This window comes from Micromys minutus, assembly GCF_963924665.1.
Source record: "Micromys minutus genome assembly, chromosome: 8".
Lineage (NCBI taxonomy): Eukaryota > Metazoa > Chordata > Mammalia > Rodentia > Muridae > Micromys > Micromys minutus.
The window spans coordinates 64771381-64790452 of record NC_137977.1 but is presented as its reverse complement, the minus strand read 5'-3'; the positions used below and the strand labels follow the sequence as shown (position 1 = coordinate 64790452).

The following is a 19072-nucleotide window of genomic DNA, read 5'->3' as shown; positions in this document are numbered from 1 at the left end:
CGCTGAGGTGGGAGAGGGAGGTTGGGAGAGGGAGCACCTTCATGGAGGCAATGGGAAGGGAAGGGGGGATGGTACTGGAGGAAAGGGATAACATCTAAAATGTAAATACAGAGAATATCCAATTTTTAAAAAGCTAGTTCTATCTCATCTCAATTTTAGTCACAAAAGCAGTGACTCTGTATTCTCCTGCAAGTGTGTGTGTGTTCCCTGGAGCATGTGTGCTGGAAGCTGATCAGGTGTGAGCTGCTGATAGCACATGTCCTCAGCAGTGGATGATTGTCAGCATGAACAGCTCTGTTTCTGGAGATCAGAGGCACAGCACTGGGGCCAGGCACTTTTCAGACATCTTCTAGGGGTTAATTCCAGCTGAGATGCTCCAGTGTGAGCTGGCATCTAAGGAGCCTTACATTACTAACATAATTGTAAGGTGGTCCTTCCTATGATTGTAAATTGGGTTTGTGCTTCATCAATAAGCTTTTTGACAAGAAGCGTCCATCACAGTGGCTCTCTCATTTGCCACAGCAGAACAGAAAATGAAGTGTCCCAATAATTGCATTATAGTTTCCTTCTTGTGGACAAGAAAGCAATGTGGTATAATTAGGTTTGATTGGAGTGCACGTTTCCGGTAAGATCTGAAATTAATGATGTTGCTATAGTGACACATCTGCGGCCAGCAGCGCGTGAAACATAAAGTAATTCATTCGACAAGAGTTGACATCTGTTAGCTGCGAGGATGCAGAGCATATTGACACTGACCAGGAACACTAGACACTATGTAATAAATGAACAAATGATGCTGAAACAGGAGGACGGATAATTTGTACTTAATCTGCTGGGAGAACTTCAATCTTCTCACTGGTTGCATCTGACAATGCCATTGTTTAAAGAACAATGCTGCAGTGAACTCATAAATTTTAAAACTTAACTCATGGCACAGTCCATTAAAGCAATATATTAATTCCGTTGGTAGGAAGTTTTTGTCTTCACATTGAACAAAGCCATTACTAGAAATATCCGGTAAAACCCAGGATTTTATTTTTGGACCTATGTTTAATTATAGCATCCATTACCCTAAATGTCATGTTACTCAGATTTGAATGTTGTGCATTTCATGGGACAGCATCATCAGGAAGGAAATACTGTTTTCATAATTTTTAAAACCACTAAAAAATGATGGGTATGCTGGTTAGTGTTACAGGGTAGGTGATCTTGAAAGTAAAGATTTGGAGTAAAATTTTATTGTCCTCAAAACCAGAAGGCCATAAGGGCTTCTCATCATGGTGATAGTAGCTACAATATTCCTTTTAGCAAACATTTGCTGCCTTATGCGGACAGACCCTCACTAAAGTGAGAACTTGGATATGAGCGGTAGAATTAACATGTCAGTGTAGACTGAGACCCTTAACACACGTGCTAGGAATCAGAGTCTTTGGAAAAGGCCTGGTTTACAAGGAAAGTGGACTGATTCTACATTGAGGTGTGTGTGTTTGTGTGTGTGTGTGTGTTTGATTTGTATATGTGTATATGTAGATGTGTATGAACATTTATACAAGTATGTCTGCTAGCCAGAGACAAACTTAGGTGTTCTTCTTCAGTGCTTCCCACTTTGTTGTTTTTGAGACAGGGTCTCTCACTTTCTTGGAACTTCAAGATAAGCTAGCCTAGTTGGCCATTGAACCCCAGGGATCTGCATGTCTCCAAACTCATCACTGAGATTACAGGTACATGTGTACCACTATGCCCAATTTGGTTTGGTTTGGTTTGATTTGGTTTTTGAGACAGTGTCTCACTATGTCGCCCTGGATGGCCTGAAACTCTCTATGCGTACCTAGCTGGCTTAAAACTCATAGACACCTGCCTGTGTCTGCTACTGTGTATTGGGATTAAAGGCATGTACGACCATTCTAGCCAATTATTTAAAAAGGGGTGAGGGGGTGGCAGGTTCTAGAGATTAGACATCATGCTTGTGAGTAATGTACTTTACCAACCGAGTCCTGTTAGACAACTCACTATTTAGCCTAGGCTGACTTTGATCTCATACCCCCACCTCAACTTCCTGAGTGTTGGCATTATGTGTGCCATCACACCCAACCCAGCAGCATGTTTTAATGACCAGTGCTGATTTTAAAGTCTAGTGAGTCTTCATTTGAGAGTCAGCTTTGTTTTCATTTACACATTTGTTTTGCTACAACCAGTGATTGCTCACGGTCATGCCTTTGCCTTGCTCCAATTTCCTCAAGAAATCTTGCAGTCCTGGGATGAGCTTATCTGTGTGCACTGCAGGTGGCTTCTTCTGTTTGTCTGTTAAAACCACCTGTCTGTCCATGTATTATGTATGGTTCAGCACAGTCTTGATGTGCTGACAACGTGCAGCCCAGTGGCTCTGACCAGGGGCTTCACATCTGCTTCCCAGCGTGGACTGCATCTGCTGCCACCATGAAAATGATGCCCACAGGACATTTTCCCTAAAAATCAATTTCCTCCTTGCCTGCCTTGCTCACTGCAGTCTAGAAAGCCTCTGCATTATAAAAAACTACTACATTTTTTTTCTTAGAAATCACAAGAAAGCCTGTTGTCACAGGACCTGAGTATCATAAATAACTCAATGTCACTCTTTCTGATGTGGAGGCTCCCGTACCATCTGGTTTCAAGCCAGCATCTCCTTGTTAATAGTTTCCAGTTTGAAGCCCATTGGTTTCTGTCATATTAAGACAACAAAGTGCCTAGAAATCACCAAGTGACTGAGTTATGGAAAATTGTAGAGGTGAGACAGGAAGAAGGCATTGCTGCACTCCACCTGTGACTGACAGTGTAGAGAGAGTCTGGACAAAGTGCAGCCCTGACACCTTTAACAACTGCAGTCACCTGAAGGAATGAATACTGTCTACAGGCACGTTCTCCTTGGACGCAGCCAGGTATGAGGTACTTATCTAGAATACGGGAATATCAGAGACACTTCAGTTTTATATCTGGTGGGCAATACAAGTCAGTGGTTTGGATATATCAATTTTGAACTGATTAAGACTTTGTTTGTTACAGCTTAGGAACTTTTGATATGCAGTTATCACATTGTAGATGGAGATAAATTAAGAACTCAGGCTTTCTCTCTCTTGCACAGCATTTTGTGTAACTATTCTATAGTGCACACCACAGTTCCAGTTCAGAAATTTCTCCTTACCCCAAGGCAAGTGCTTACAGGCACTGACAGTCACTCCTTTCCCGGTACCTTCTTCATTCACAGTCCCAGGAAACCCTGGCCCTGTGGACTTGCCTAGTGGGTATCAGATGGATGGTGTAGAACACATGGGCTGTGTGTTGAGCTTCATTTAGAACTATTTTCAAGGTTAATTACAGTATGTACTGAGTGCTTCATTTTTCTTTTCTGATAAATACCATTCCATTTCATGTAATGCTGTATTTTATTTATCCACCTATGAATAAATGCACATTTGGGTTGCTTCTCCCTTTGTGCTTATTATAGATAATTCTGCTAAAAGTATCTAGACATGTAGCCAAGGCAGAGTAGACATGAAAAAGAAATGGCATCCATTCATACTGTAGCAGGAAGTAAAAGTGTCTGCTTTTATATGATTATAAAATCCTTACATAGAGGAAATTCTCATGCATCCCTTAGAAACCTAACAGCCAAAGTATATAAATCAAAGTCATAAAAATGAATTGTACTCTGTCCCAAGGTTCAATTACAAAGCAATTTCATTTAGAATATAAAAATTAATGTATTTATTATAAATATGCCAACCAAATTTCTTAAATTAATTTACAAATTCTGAATGCCTATTTAAATCCCAGCTACTTATCTTTTTCAGTACTTGATAGTTCATCTAAAAATCTATATAGATATATTGGGAGGGACCAGTAAACTAAAATAGTCTTAAAGAAGGTAATTAGAAAGACTGGAACATTCTCATTTCATAACTGACCACAAAATTGCACTCTGACACATGTTGTCCAGGTTAAGCTACAAGGTGGAGTCGGCCACCTATCAACAACATGGAAGAGATGGATATCTATACGCACAAATGAAGGTGAACCCTGCCTCATCCCTCATTGTGTGTGAACGTTTTCTCTGAGGGGGTGCTATTCCTAAATAGAATGTAATCTTTTTAATTGTTCTGTCTTACGAGCTTGCTCTGACTTCTTCATGACATCCTCTCTGGCTCCAAATAAACAACTGAATGAAAGTCTTTGTAAGGTCTTTATAATCTGAACACTGAGATGGTGCGAAGACACCTGCATTAAGAAGGCATAGGCAGGAAGCTTACAGGGAGGACAGCTGGGCTACATAGCAAGGAAAGAGTGTATATGCAGGAGGGGACAACAGCTATAACTCGGGCTTCTTGTTAACCTGTACATCATAGTGAACATATTGCGCAACACTTCAGTATTATCCTGTCTTCTGGTTTCTCTTCTTTCATGTGCTTTGTGAATGTGTAGAAAGATGCTCAGAAGCAAAGTACAGTAGACATTGTTGAACTTAGGGAGGCTTAGATTGGAAATGCATTGTCATAGGCTGAATGGATGACTGAAGTGATGTATTAAAAGAGGAGCCACATTCAAACCCTAAATTTACTCTCCAGAAATAGTTTACATGGAATGATTGTAATGACATGTCTTTGTTTTGGAAAGCAGCTGATATCATTGTGCACCTGTTGCATTTGAAAGTGCTAGGTTTTTCTTTGTCAGTAATCTCTGGGCCGGGGGAGTGATACATGATTCAGGCAGAATGTCATCCGTGCCTTCTTCCATGCATTGTTAGTCCTTAGGCCTTTGCTTGTTCACTTTTGTTTTCAGTTTTGTTGGGCTTTGGTTTTGGTTTTTCAGACATGGTCTTGCTACATATCCCAGGCTGGCTTTGAACTCTGTAAACTCGACTCGCCTGGAACTCACAAGGCATCTACCTGACTCTGCAGTGTGAATGCTGGAATTAATGTTGTGGCATTCCTGACAGTTTTCAGTTTTAACTGAACTGTTATCTCCCTTGTTTTCATCAGCAGTTACTTTCACTCCAGGTCAGGAGCTGGGCTACGGGGATGACATTGAGATACAGAAACTCTGTGCTGCCAGTATAATTGGGTGATACAGTGCTTCCTACGTGATCAAGGCCCACAGTCTGATCCCCAGCTCTTGGTGGACAGCATCAAACAGGGGACAGTGGCACATAGGTGTAATTCCAGCATTCCAAAGGCTGAAGCAAAAGAATCACAAGTTAGAGACTAGTGTGGCAGACACCCATATGTATGAGTGTTTGTGTGTGTGCATGTCTGTGTGCCTGCATACACGAATATGAGCATATGTAATTAGTAAGTGTAATTTTAAAATTCTTATCACTTGAGAGTTTTGTTTTTTAACATTTTTTTAATACCTCATGTCATCATGCAATATTTAAACTAACCCTGACTCCTGATTTTGTGACTAGAAAGGAATTGTCATTGACCTGGACATCAGTTTAAAAGCAACAAGAGAAACACAAGTCAGAGGCTCCCCTCTTGGCCTCTCATGGGTCCTGTCCCTTTGCTCTGCCTTCAAGGAGCCTCAGTGTGCCCACAGTTCTAGACATGCCTCATGTTCACCTCTGGGGGAGTTCTTCACACCACACTGAGGTCCTTCTGTAGCACCCACCCTCTCAAAGTGTTTTCTGCCTTCCCTTCCCTGCATTTGGGCCTCTGGAAGTAAGTTTGTTTCCTGCCTCTCTATAGGATTTTGAGGAAAGAAATTCACACTACCATGCCTTTTTTTTTTTTTTTTTTTTTTTTTTTTTGATGATTTCATACATTATCCTACAGGAAGTTTAACACCCCCCCCCCACACACACACACTCTTAAAGACAGATTTGGACCCAAGCTGTCTACTACATTAATTAACCCTTGGGTTTGCTGATGCCTTGTAATGAATATGCCAGATAAGCAGTTCCTAATTCCTTTCACGTTTATGGGAATGTGGGAGATGAGGGGCTTTGGCCCCTTGCTGAAGAAGCTAACAATTAGGACTGTCAAACAGTGGGAAGAAAGTGGCACTAGACTGCATCATGAAAACTCTGTGTTCTATTCCAAGCAGTTTACATTTAAAAGGGTAAACCAACTCGGGGACTGGTTACTTCCAATCATGAGAGTGATGGGAAGAGATTTTTATTTTGGAAATACAGCACAGGTGGTAAGTGTGTTAGAAAATATTAGACCCTGAGTTTAAGAATACCTGAAAGAGGTTCTCTTTCAGGTATTCTTAATACCTGAAAGTAGGATGAGAGATGAAGAGGGCTATGTCAAGGTTTTCCTGAATAGAGATCGGAGCAGGAAGAGTTGTACTGTATGAGTTCTTGAGGTAGAACTGAGAGGCTTCAGGATTATTCAACACAGAGAGCAAAGAAGTTGTGTGTGTGTGTGTGTGTGTGTGTGTGTGTGTGTGTGTATGTGTGCATGTGTGCGTGTTCTGATAGCAATGTGTAGAGGTTGTGTTAGCAGCCCTTCTACTTGTTTGGGACTTTCTACATTCATGTGCCACCTTTGGTGTCATTTCACTATGAGGAGGCAGTGGTGAGGGACTTGCTTATCAGTCAGTGTTCCTAAGAGTGACCACTGTGTCCCTATAATCCAGTTAACAAAGATCAAAGATCTGAGATAAAAATAAGAGTTAATTATGATTACAGCAGTTTGTAAAAAAACTGTATTATATATTTAGTATTATATATCAATATTTTAATAATTTATATTATATATAAATTTCTGTATTAAATTTGCTGGCTGTTGAGGGAAAGAAGGCTGAAGAGAATGCCAAGATGCATATCAGCTGCACAAGTGGGCTGTGGACCCAGGAAGTACGAGATGCTGACCATACCCACCAGTCCTCTGAGCAATACCTAAGATACAATCCACAGACCACATGAAGCTCAAGCAGAAGGAAGACCAAAGAGGGGATGCTTCAGTTCTTCTTAGAAAGCGGAACAAAATATTCACAGGAGGAAATACTGAGACAAAGTGTGGAACAGAGTCTGAAGGAAAGGTCATCCAGAAACTGTCCCACCTGAGGATCCAGCCCATATACAGTCACCAAACCCAGACAACATTTCAGATGCCAAGAAGTGCATGCTGATAGGATCCTGATATAGCTGCCTCCTGAGAGGCTCTACCAGAACCTGGCAAATACAGAGGCAGATGCTCACAGCCAACAGTTGAACTGAGAACAGGATCCCCAAAGGAGGAGTTAGGAAAAGGATTGAAGGCACTGAAGGAATTTGTAACCCTGGAGGAAAAACAACAATATCAACCAGCCAGACTCCACAGAGCTCCCAGAGACTAAACCATCAACCACAGAGTACACATGGAGGGACCCATGGATCCAGCAGCATATGTAGCAGAGGATGGCCTTACTGGGCATCAAGGAGAGGAGAGGCCCTTGGTCCAGTGAAGTCTTGATGCCCCAGTATATGGGAATGCCAGGGCAGGGAAGTGGGAGAGAGTGGGTGGGGGAACACTCTCATAGAGGCAGGGGGAGGGGGACGGGATAGGTGGATTCTGGAGGGAAAACCAGGAAAGAGGATAACATTTGAAATATAAGTTAAAAACAATCCAATTTCTTTAAGAAAGAAAAGCAGAGCAAAGGAGGGAGTGTGATCTCACAGATCTTTTAGTGCTAGCACACGATTGTGGAAAATTTATAGAATCTGTAAATTGGGCATGCCGTTTCACCCTCACTGGAGAAGTTACTGGCAGTTGTTGGCTTCTAGAATAAATCAGTGACACTCCAGTAGAAGGCCACACATCTAAAAATACTTGGTTACTCCAAACTGGTTTCGTGCTACTTGGGGTAGAGTGAAGGGATATGGCATGGAGGGGTAGGAAAAGGAACACAACGTCGAGTGAGAAGGGATGTGGGGGTTATTCTGGGAAGAGTTGGGGAGGAAGGATGAATATAACCAAAATATATAAAATTTTAACTAATAAAATTATTTTGTTATTTTTAAACAAAGAACTCATTATTTGTCTGATGTATGTCATTGTCTGTTGCAGGATTCTTCTAATTTTACATATAAAATTACTCATAATAAAAAGTTGACCTCCTTGGCCTATTGTAAGTTATCAAGGAGAAAAGTCTATAAAAAGTTCATTTATATCAAGTGTTCTGAAACAGAAAGTCTTCATACATAATGCATTTAGAATACTGCAAATTTTAGGAACACATACTTTGTGAACTTTGTATTTACCAATTAGTATATTTGGTAATTACCTTTATTCATTACCTTTCACTACATAGCCCTAGAATTCTGATTATCCATCTTTGTTAAATGCCACCTACAGAGCTCCTCATTTTATTTGGAAGCTGGGTTGCTGCTGACCTTGATATTTAATGTAACCATGTATTTTAAGTTAATTCCGAGTTGAGACTGGCATAGATTACGTCTCACATAACTGGTTTCATTTCCACTTCTTAGAAGCTGGAGCAATGTAGTCAAGACGTATGTATGGTGCACATGATCAGTGCACGGGACTACAACCAATGTTGCTCCTGAGGAGTTTGTAAAGCTCTAATAAAGTATGTTGATTATAAGAACGCTTGTCAAAATAGCATCTAAAAACAAAAAATAAATAAATAAAAAGCTGCTTTTTTGTAAAGAAGATTCTGTGTTCTTCTGGAAAGCTCCAAGTCAATAACCTATTTTACTCTGAATGTAAATCTTGACTCGTCAGTGATAGATATTGTCAATATCATGTATGCCAGAGAAGATTAAAGGCATGCAGTTGTGGGGAGAGTCCAACTTTCATTGGAATGGCTATGCTATTATCACGTCTCTCACCTCGTGCCTGTCACTGGCAACCTGCACATGTGCTTTAAGTCCAGTGCTGAAGACTAGACACAGGCACCTTGATGGCAGCACCTTTGTTCCTAAAGGGAGCGCTCCTGCTCCTTTGTTGTCTTCAGTGGAGCCAGAGGAATTGATCATGTGCTCGAACTGCATGAGTATTTGCATTAAGTGAGATATGTATGTCTCCGCTTCATTGGCAGTCCTGGGCATAGTCATTTTAAAGCTTCTGCACGGATTTGAGGAGAGAGTATTAATTAGCACATCCTAACAGCTCTCTCAGAAACTCAGCTATGAAAATTGTCTCCCATTTCACAAACTTTTTGTCCTTTCAGGTAATGTAAATATATCAGGAACCATCTAGGATAGGCTAAGGCTAGCAAGTGACCTTCCTGGAGGTGACCCACCATTTTTTTTTAATATGGTCTGCAATGGATAAGCTTGATGGCAAGACCCAAAGAGACTTTATCTAAGGATTGACTTTTGCAGCGGATATGCCTTTCCTGTCATTAAATTAATATAATAACCCTTGGGCATTAGATCCAATTTCCTGCAGATCAACATAAAGATGAACTTTCATGAATTAATGCTGCTTAAATGAATCAATAAACCTATAGAATTCCTGATTTGGTTCAAATAATTTTAGAAAGTTTTAAGAGATGGCTTTAGTTGCTTTGCTAAGAAGATGTATTAAAATTAGCATCAATAATAGAATGTGCCCACTCCTCATAGTAGTAAATAAAGGCTGCATAATAAGGAATACAGTGAGTTTTCATAATTATATTAAAAGAGATACAGATTTGTGTTCAAGGAAAAACACATAAGTACAAAGATAAAGCCACAGGTGTGTACTATGATAAGGCAAGGCCATGTAAAAGCTGTTGCTTTGAATTTATGATCGGCATTTAGAAGGAAACATTGCTTTGAACTCAATGCCAACATCATTCTGAACTCCCTTGTATCTCTGAGGTAATGTTCTAAAGAAATTTTCCTCTAAGAAGATATAAAAATGCCAGAGAAAAGAAACAAAATTGTTAGTAGGATGTTTTGGCTTAGGGGCTCTACGTCATCCATCCATCCATCCATCCATCCATCCATTCACCAGAGAGGCTTCTGCTGCTTGGACAGAAAGGGAAGCTATAGCAATATTTTTTTACTTAGGTCTCCACTGCTAGGCAACAGATGTTAATCATCCAAGCCAGCAGGTTTTATCAACAAAATAAGCAAGAAAGTTTTAAAGATATTTTTTAGAAGTTATCAGCAAACATTCAGTATAATTAGAGTGCTATAGGTCTTTAAGGCTGCCTCTACTTCCAATGCTGTGTCCCACTTCAACCATTCAGGGCCAGGCTGGCTCCTGGTTAAACATCTGGAGTATTATCTTTCTACCAATAATGATTACTTCTTAGACGTAGATATTAGGGCTACTAAACCATGCTGATTTGGGCCTAGGTAGTGTCAGTCTCCAGCCCCGTACTGTGACCAAGTCAGTGGTGACTTGGCTTCCTAGTTTATGCCTTATTTAGAGAGCAGAAGTTGGGATTATACTGATTAACAGATCTGAACCAGGCACAGAGACTCAGATTTTTCTAGAGCCCCTTCCATTGTTACAGACTATTAACAGGACATGCTTGGAGAGAAGCGTGTAAGCCTCCCTGTCAGAGTGACCATTCTGCAGGCACTTCGAGGCTCCTAACATGTCCCAGGGCACAGTCAAGGATGTGCCCGCCCTCCTTATGGAACTGCAGAGCTTCTTCACCCTGCCTGTGTTCACTGCTAATCTCCCTGTCACAGGAACGCTCACTCAGAATGAGATGGTATTTAAGCGGCTCCATCTGGGAACTGTCTCCTATGGAACAGACACTATGGACGAAATCCAAAGTCATGTCCTCAGTTCCTATTTGCAGGTATGTGAATGTACTTCTGAATGCAGTCTTCTCTCAGTGCACCCTCACTGGAGAGCTAATTATGTTAATTTGATTAGTTTACATTTTATTACTACCCTTCTGTCAATTCTAGTGTCTCAATTAAACTATGACTAGCATATCTATATCAGCAGATTCATTGCAAATATAATGAACTCAGATCATTTATTCTTTTTAATGAATTACTTATAGAAGTAGTTGAGTAAACAGTATTTTAAAGGGTAATTAGTAGAATACCAGATTTGCTGTTTCCTAACTATCTCTTTGTCTTTCTTTATATTTAATAAAACTTTCTCATGCTAAAAAGACAAATACATTGCATTTTTTATCTTTTCAGTGACTAAGGTAGGTTCCTCAGCACCATGTTTCCTTGGCAGCTCAGACTCCTCTCTGTTGCTGTGGAAGCTACAGTGCAGGAAAGAAGGTATCCCATTAAATCCAACTCAAAACTTTGGAGTCTTGTGTCCTAAGTATGCAGTGTCTTCAGTAACAGGGACCCACCTGCATCTTCTGAGAGACATCGAGGGCCATAACGACAGCCTGTATATTTTAAGGAGGCATTTGGACTACCCTGTATCTATGCTGTGATTATTATTATAACTCTTATCACGATCATATTAAATGCAAAAGAGTTGAAGAATCATTATATAAATATAACAGATATTTAATGCTTACTTATATCGAAGAGCATTTGGAGATTTTTTTTCACTAAAGGATGTCTGTTGGCCTTTCTGGTATTTATGTTATTGTAATGACGGTTGTCTGTAGCCCACTTTAATGTAGCACAGATCTTTCTTAACCTCATTATCTTTGTCCACTGGAAGCCCTGGCTGGGTGAGAGCTTACTCTTTAATGGAATTTGTGTGAAATTAAATTATACAAGCATCAGTGAACATTACATAATTCAGAAGGGGAAGGGCTGAGCTCCTTCATGGCTGAAGCAACTAGTAAGTTGGTACAGATGGTGGCTGCCATGAAGCTGTGGGTTGCACAATCAAGCACCTCTGCTTGCAGCCCTAAGCTAGATGGGGAGAGGCTCATACTTAGTGACTCTGAGTTGCACTGACCCTCATTTCTTCTGAGTACTGTCCCGAGTCTCTGAGGTTAACAGGAAACGTTGTCTCTGTCCTGTGGGGTTGGGAAGTACCCTCTGTCACCCACCATGGTAGGAGGTGAATAGTAGAAACCCATCACTGCACAGTGGTGACAGCTTGCTCACTCGTTACTAGACCTAATGGGAATTATGCCATACAGGGTGCTCAGTGGGCAGTTGCTTCCCACGAACAGGACTGAGCTCTGACAAGTTTGCTTTCCCTGACACCACTACTATATTTGATCTTTGTTAACTACAAACCAATCAAAGTGGGTTTATTTATGATATTCAGGGAAGAGTCTTAAGGGTCTGGCTGCTTTGTTTGGTATTGTTTAATGTGTAGTGTGTGCACACACCATTCTGCCTTGTTCTTCATCTTGCTGTCTTAAGGAGTGAAATGAAAGTTAATTGAACGGGAATGAACATGTCGGGCTTTAAATTTCATAGCAAATACATAACACGGTGTGCTTGACAGTCTCAAAAGAGCCAAGCATTTTGCATTGCTGAGACAAACATAGTAATTTATATTTCTGTGTACAGTATAAGAAATCACTGTTGTCTGAAACAGCTTGTGTTAGTTCATAAAACGTCAGTAATTTCTGTGTGGATCATTTGTTTCTGTCTGCCCTTATTACATGGCACCCTATTTTAAAGGTACACTCCCAACCAAGTGTGCACAATCCAAGTTCTGCTCCATTGAGAAGAAGCCAGTCCTCAACGCCTAAAGTTAAGAAGAGCGTCAGCAGCAGAATCCATGAAGCAGTGAAAGCCATCGCCCTTTGTCATAATGTCACTCCTGTATATGAGGCTCGTGCTGGCATCACTGGAGAGACTGAGTTTGCTGAAGCAGACCAAGACTTTAGTGATGAGAACCGCACCTACCAGGCCTCCAGCCCCGATGAGGTCAGTTGCTTCTTTAGAGCATCTTGTTTGGGGAGTGTAGTGTTCACAGTGCACACCTGTGTGATCTGTTTCCTGGAATCTACAGGCTTGATTGAAGGTTGCTTCAAAGACGAGTACACTGAACTGTGTCCTGGATTCTGACATTAGCCTTAGTATACATGGCCCTCTGGGCATAGTCCAAGCCTTTCAGGTCTCACTTTTGACCCCTCCATGTCAATACCTAAGGGTTAGTCTGCATGATCCTTGTTAGCCATAGACTAGGCTTCTGAACTTCAGACTGGTACAGGCTAGATTTACTTATGACATCAAGGGAAGATCCTTAAAGACTTTGTAGTTCTATACCATTACATCCAACAGTTTTTACTGGAAATAACTTGAGAAAAATCAGCTGGCTTTATCACAGATTGGTTTTCCAAGTGAACTTATTACTGTTTTTGTACTTCATTGTCTGGTATTTCCTTATGTTACAATGAGTCACTGGGCTTATATATTAAATTTCCAGTATATACATGCATACATGTTCCTTTTAAAAGATATGGAGTATAAATAATTGAGAAACCTACAGAAATGATTTTTAAAAGCTTACGTGTGTTAACTTAGTTATTTTCAGCTTTGCTCCATTGGGAATTGGTAAGATTCATTATTAAAATTTCCACTTCTTATGCAGTCATTCTGACTGTGTACACACAGCTTTATCTAATCTGTCCCCTCAGAGTACTTTAGACAGTTTTGTAATATAATCAAACCAACTTTAGAGACAGTGTTAACAAGTTAGATTTTTTCAAATACCCTGCAAAATTAGATCATATAAGTACATAATCATCATGGGTAGGGAGGCTATTAAATTGTGATTCTGGAAGTAATAGATAGGCATAGAACCCCAATGTTGTTGATGAGCAGTGGACAGACCTAATAGGTAAGTCGATCAGAAGATGAAAATACCAAAGGGCATATGGCTCATGAGCCAGGCTCCAAGGACTCACGTGAGGACAAAGATACTGCCAGGAGCTAGAGATATACTCTGTCAGAGTCTGGGACAGACAGACAAAACCAAATTGTGGTTTTTGCTGTATTCTAAAACTTTGAATAAGGATAAATTTAGAAGTAATAGATTAATTAATATAGTAGAGAATTTTGAAGACATTTTGGCATGACTGTTGATGGCTGTTCTTATGAAGGTTTGTAGTAGGGATTGGAAGCATAAAGCAGAGTAAAGGAGAGCTTGGAATATATGCAGGTTGGCCATTAGAGCTCCTTGCAACTTTTACACAAGCATGTTATGGTTCTTTAAGAGATTAGCATTGTTAAAGACAGCCAAGAGCTATGCACTGGACAGTTGGAAAGATGTTGTGAGGGCATCTCAGGAATTAGATCCCACCCAGTACAGGATCTAGGGCCTAATGTTGTAAACTCATTTGCAAGAGTTTCCCTTGAGAAAGAGAGCCACCATGGTGACTTGCTCTTACAGGCCACCTTAAAGCACTGTTTCCTGAGTTCAGCTATAGAGACTCAGGAGGTTCAATAACTTGTTTGCTTGGTACTGATTTTGCCTGCATGTCGAATGTGACAGTTACAGAGTAATGGAGATTTCCTTTAAGACTCAAAAGAAAATCTGTCAGGCTAGGTGATAGTGACAAAGTTAGGATCCCTGCAAATGGCCACAGAGAAAGCAAGGCACAGAATTCATGGGTGAATTAGAGATGCAGTAGAAACCCCAGTAAATTGTAGATGACCAGAATGTAGAATTCTTGTGGAGGAAAGCTGTGGACAAGAAGCCAGGACAAACACAAGATAGGATCAGGGAATAGAAGAATGTGTTGTATGGTTTAAAAGTGGGCTTGTAGGACAAGTGGTCTGAAAACCCTTAAGAGTTCACATGGGATCTGATTCCTATGGATTGGCAAGGCCACATTTCACACTTTCAAGTTTTTGCCTATTGGTACATAATAAAACTGTGACAAGGAACGTAAGATTCTAATCAAACCACAGCTCTGCTTTAGAAGCACTGAGTGCTTGGGCTGGTGGTACACATTCTTAATCCAGCTCTCAAGAGGTAGTGGCAAGGAGATCTCTGAGTTTTGAGGATAGTCTGATATATATAGTGAGTTCAAGGCCAACCAGAGCTACAAAGTGATAAATCCCATTTTCCCTCTCCTCAAAGAAAGGGAAGCTCCCAGGGCCTAAACTACCAAAGAGTATACATGGGATGGACCCATAGCTCCAGCTGCTTATGTAGCAGAAAATGGCATTGTCTGGCATCAATAGGAGAAGGAAAGTCCCTTTGTCCTCTGAAGGTTCAATTTCCCAGTGTAGGGGGATGCCAGGCACTGAGGTGGGAGTGGGTAGGTGGGAGGGGGAGCACCCTCATAGAAGCAAGGGGATGGGATAGTGGGTTCCAGAGGGGAAACCGGGAAAGGAGATAACATTTGAAATGTAAATATATAAAATATCCAATAAAAATATTGACATAATGTAAAAATCAGGATTACTTAACTATTGGTGATATGTAAGAAGCATCAGAATAAAATCCCATTTTGGTAAAAGGGGTCAAGCTAGGGAAATGATCTTCATCTTTTGCCTAGCCGGTCCTGTAGTACATGCTCTTTTAATCAGTGTCTCTACACTATTGCCCCACTGAGTCTCTTAGACTAGGTTGATCAGCTCTTAACTACATATTTTGAAATTATTACAGTGTGTCAAATTAGTGTGGTTTTTGTGTGCTGATAGGGAGTCTGGATGCACAGTTCAACAATCCTAAACCCTTTGGAAATTTCAGGTATGTAGGTCATATCTGTATGATGTATAAATTACTGTCTTCTAGCTCTAGAGAAAGTTTTGAGACAGATGTAGGACAGACGTACTGCTTTATGAAAGGAGGGAGGGACTACTCTTCCTTTTCTCAACTATGCCTAAACACTGGGTTCTGCTACTGTAGCATTCCAGAACTCTTCAGCAATTCTACACGGTCACATGTAGAGAAGAAATCTCTTTATCCTTCTTTTTGAAACCTAAACCAGAGGTTTTTCCAAAGAAATTCTTATTCAAAGTTCAAAAATATACTATCTTTACATAGTCACTTTATTACTTACCAAAAGAAGTGTAAAGTTTTTGAAGTACATACAAAATTGTTACATGTCTTAATGCTTAAATATTAGGAATTTACCATAGACCGACATCTCATTGATTTGAAGACTTTAAGAGCTTAGAGAAACTACAACAAAGAAACTGCTAACCAGACACTTCAGTTTTTTTTGACTTATATGGAAATTTTAGTGATTAAAGGCAGAGTAAAAAGATATAAACAGATCTGTAAGTCATATGTTAAATCTAAAGCTGAAAGCAGTGAGCTCCATGGTGATGAAAGGGTAGTTGGCTGTGGTGTGTGCAGACCCAGGGCCTCAGGAAAAGCATCCAAAGAGCCCGGTGTGTGCCGTATTGAACTTTGCTGCCGTTAGCTTGACAGATGATGGCAATGTTTCCCAGTCACCAAAGCACCATTGTAAAAGCATTCGTTATTGAATAAAGTGCTCAGAATATTGCACCCTGGAGCTCTGTTTAGGGAAATGGTTCAATTGATGTTTTCTGTTTAACCTCAGTGTTGACCTACCACAGTATCCATGGTTAATAAGCAGTGTTATCATTTAAGAGACTTAACTAGTTTTATAGTCGAATCAGAACTACACTCATATAATCCTATTTATTCATGGCTCTAACAGTTATTTCTACAGAGAACTGTCCCCACGTTTTATGCATCACACTGCCCTATGATACTCCCCATCACTCAGCACTGTTTGATCTCATACGTAGGATAAATGTGAATTACTGAGTGTCCCCAGTTTTGAGTTTTTGAGCCAGTGCTGGTCTTTGTAGTATAAGCCACCTTGATATTATTTTCCTGAATGAAAGGAGGATCTTTTCTACACTAGCACTTTTAATGTAGTTGAACCTTTATCTACAAATAGAAATCTTGGAGGATTAGTTTGTAATTCATAGTGGTTCTCTTAGGCACAGATAGTAAGTACTTACAGTGATGTGTCATCTGCTGCATGCTTATGTCTGCTGGGAGTTCTAAGAGTGATAGTGATGTCAGACAGTAAACACCTGACTGGTGTGTATGAGGTAGAACCTATGTATGCCCTGGTCACCAGTTCTTATGATAAGTGATCAATGTTTCATTTTCTCTAAGACAGAAGGAAGTTCTGCTTGCCTGTGATTTGTGTCTACAGGCTTAGCATAGCAAACTGAAGCTGAGCAAATGTTAAATGCTTCATAGAAATTCCCTCACAGAATGAAGACCCAGTGTAGTTGCAGGAAGCCACAGTGAACTCAAGTCACAGGAATCACAAGAGCACATGAGCTCAGGCTCAGTGCAGAGGTCATCAACACAAGTGATCAAGGCACAGCATGACCTCTGCCGAGTACAGACCAAAGGATTGATTGGCTGTGCTTTTTAATGAGTGCTTATTCCTGTAAACTAGCTACTTAGTAGTGGCATCCTTTCCCCTATATGGCTACATTTATTCACGTTAGTAAGGGCTCTGTGTTTAAATATTATTTTAAGATGCAGCTGTCTTTGCCTCACTCGGCCATTTATATGCAAGAATTATCTAGAACTAATGACAAATCACAAGTAATATTTTATTATTCTAAATAAAAGAACAATATATTCTTAATAGCATTGAATTTGGATTTACCAAAGAACTAATGTATGTGGAGTGTTGTATTTTTTAATTCATTTTATTGTGTGTGCCTATTGAAGCAAGACTAATTGTGGTGTTTTGTCAATATATTTGTGAGGAGCAAATCATTGTCAGTGACACAAAACCTTCACTCTGTGACCTTCAAGACCAATAGAGAATAAATACTGCATAGCCTGTCTGTGAATATTGATTAGTACTTTTTCCAAATGATCAAATTGCATCTTAAGTTAATAATTCTATTAAATTATAACAATGATTGTAATAACCACAATCAAAAATGATGAGATGTCAATGATTAAATTATGATTTATAAAGTACATGGTAAAATATGTACTCTGAGGGTTACAGCTGGCAGCTGTGTGTGGATAATTGCTAATAGAATAAAAATTTTCTGCCAAGCGTTTCAAGAATATTGACATAGAAATTTTTAGATAATAGAATTATAGAGAAAGGGATTGATAAAATCTCGCCATGTTTTATTTCCTCCCGTCCGCTGTAGCTCTGGGACACACTTGCCTATGCTGGGTACTTCACTTGGGGAAATGTGAGTGTGCAGATGAGCTGCCTGTGACAGCTGTTTAGTGACTGCTAAGTGGCCTATAGGGGGTCATGCAGGCTCTCACTGATATATTTTTTGTGCATTCTCATTTTAATTATTCTTGCCTTTGACTTATTATCAATAGTCACATTATGTATTAGAAATTTCAGAAAGTTCAGTAGTCATAAAAATAGTCATCTGAAATATATGAAGCTTTTTACTTTTAGATTATCATTTTACATCTCAGAGAAAAATATCCCAGAGGTTATTTCTTGTTATAATCTTAGGCAGCAATTAATTCCATTTAATATAGATACACACAAAGAGTATTTGATACCCTACTTGTAAGTTGTTTCATTACCTACAAAATTGCTTTATTAAATAGACTCAACTGATAGCCTTGGATACACAGAACCAGACGGTGCTGGTTAAGAAATGCTTTTTTTTGCCTCTACATTCATGACAGCATTTAAAGGAAATAGGGAAAGAGGATGCAGGGGCCGTAATAGTAAAGTATTTGACCATGATTCCTGGGGCTTTCAACTAGTTCTGTGAGAAAGTCTTAAAACCTATATTTTGAGCTCTAGAGTTGGTGATGTGCAGTGACCCTGGTGCCCTTTACATAGGAGAATTCAGAATCAAATACCAGGTGTCAAGCCCTCCATTAGAGAAGCCCTTAAGCCATGACTGTAAATTGACTATGGAAAGGACAGCACCCTTTGTGAACACTCTTGAGTCTGCATCAGGGCAGCACACAGTCTGACTTTGGGTTCCTTGGGGAGTGAACAAGCAGCACACTGTACCCACGCTTTTACGTGAGTCCTCTGTGCTCGCCCGGGGACTATTTCCACTTTTGTTTTGAATCCCAGGATGCTACTCTTGGTCACGTGGCCCATATGTATTTGTCAGGTGTCTCCACTGAAAGTTTCCTTTTCATTTCTTCATATGCTTGGTCAGCTAGCTGTGATGGTGCACACCTTAAATCCCAGCATCTGGGAAGCAGAGGCAGGAGGATCTCTGTAAGTCTCTTGATCCACATATTGAATTCCAAGACAGTTGGGGTTATGGAGAGCAAACCTGCCTTAAAAACTGAACAAA

General features: G+C 40.1%; 1 protein-coding gene across 2 annotated transcripts in view; it reads left to right on the top strand.

Moving 5' to 3' along the window:
* Positions 1-19072, top strand: part of ATP9B (ATPase phospholipid transporting 9B (putative)) — a 177470-nt gene that overhangs the window by 129059 nt on the left and 29339 nt on the right. For both annotated transcript variants that reach the window (XM_080919981.1, XM_080919982.1), the window contains exons 14-15: positions 10610-10722; positions 12488-12736. In XM_080919981.1, coding sequence (XP_080776107.1) covers positions 10610-10722; positions 12488-12736 — 362 coding nt within the window. The remainder of the gene's footprint in view (positions 1-10609; positions 10723-12487; positions 12737-19072) is intronic.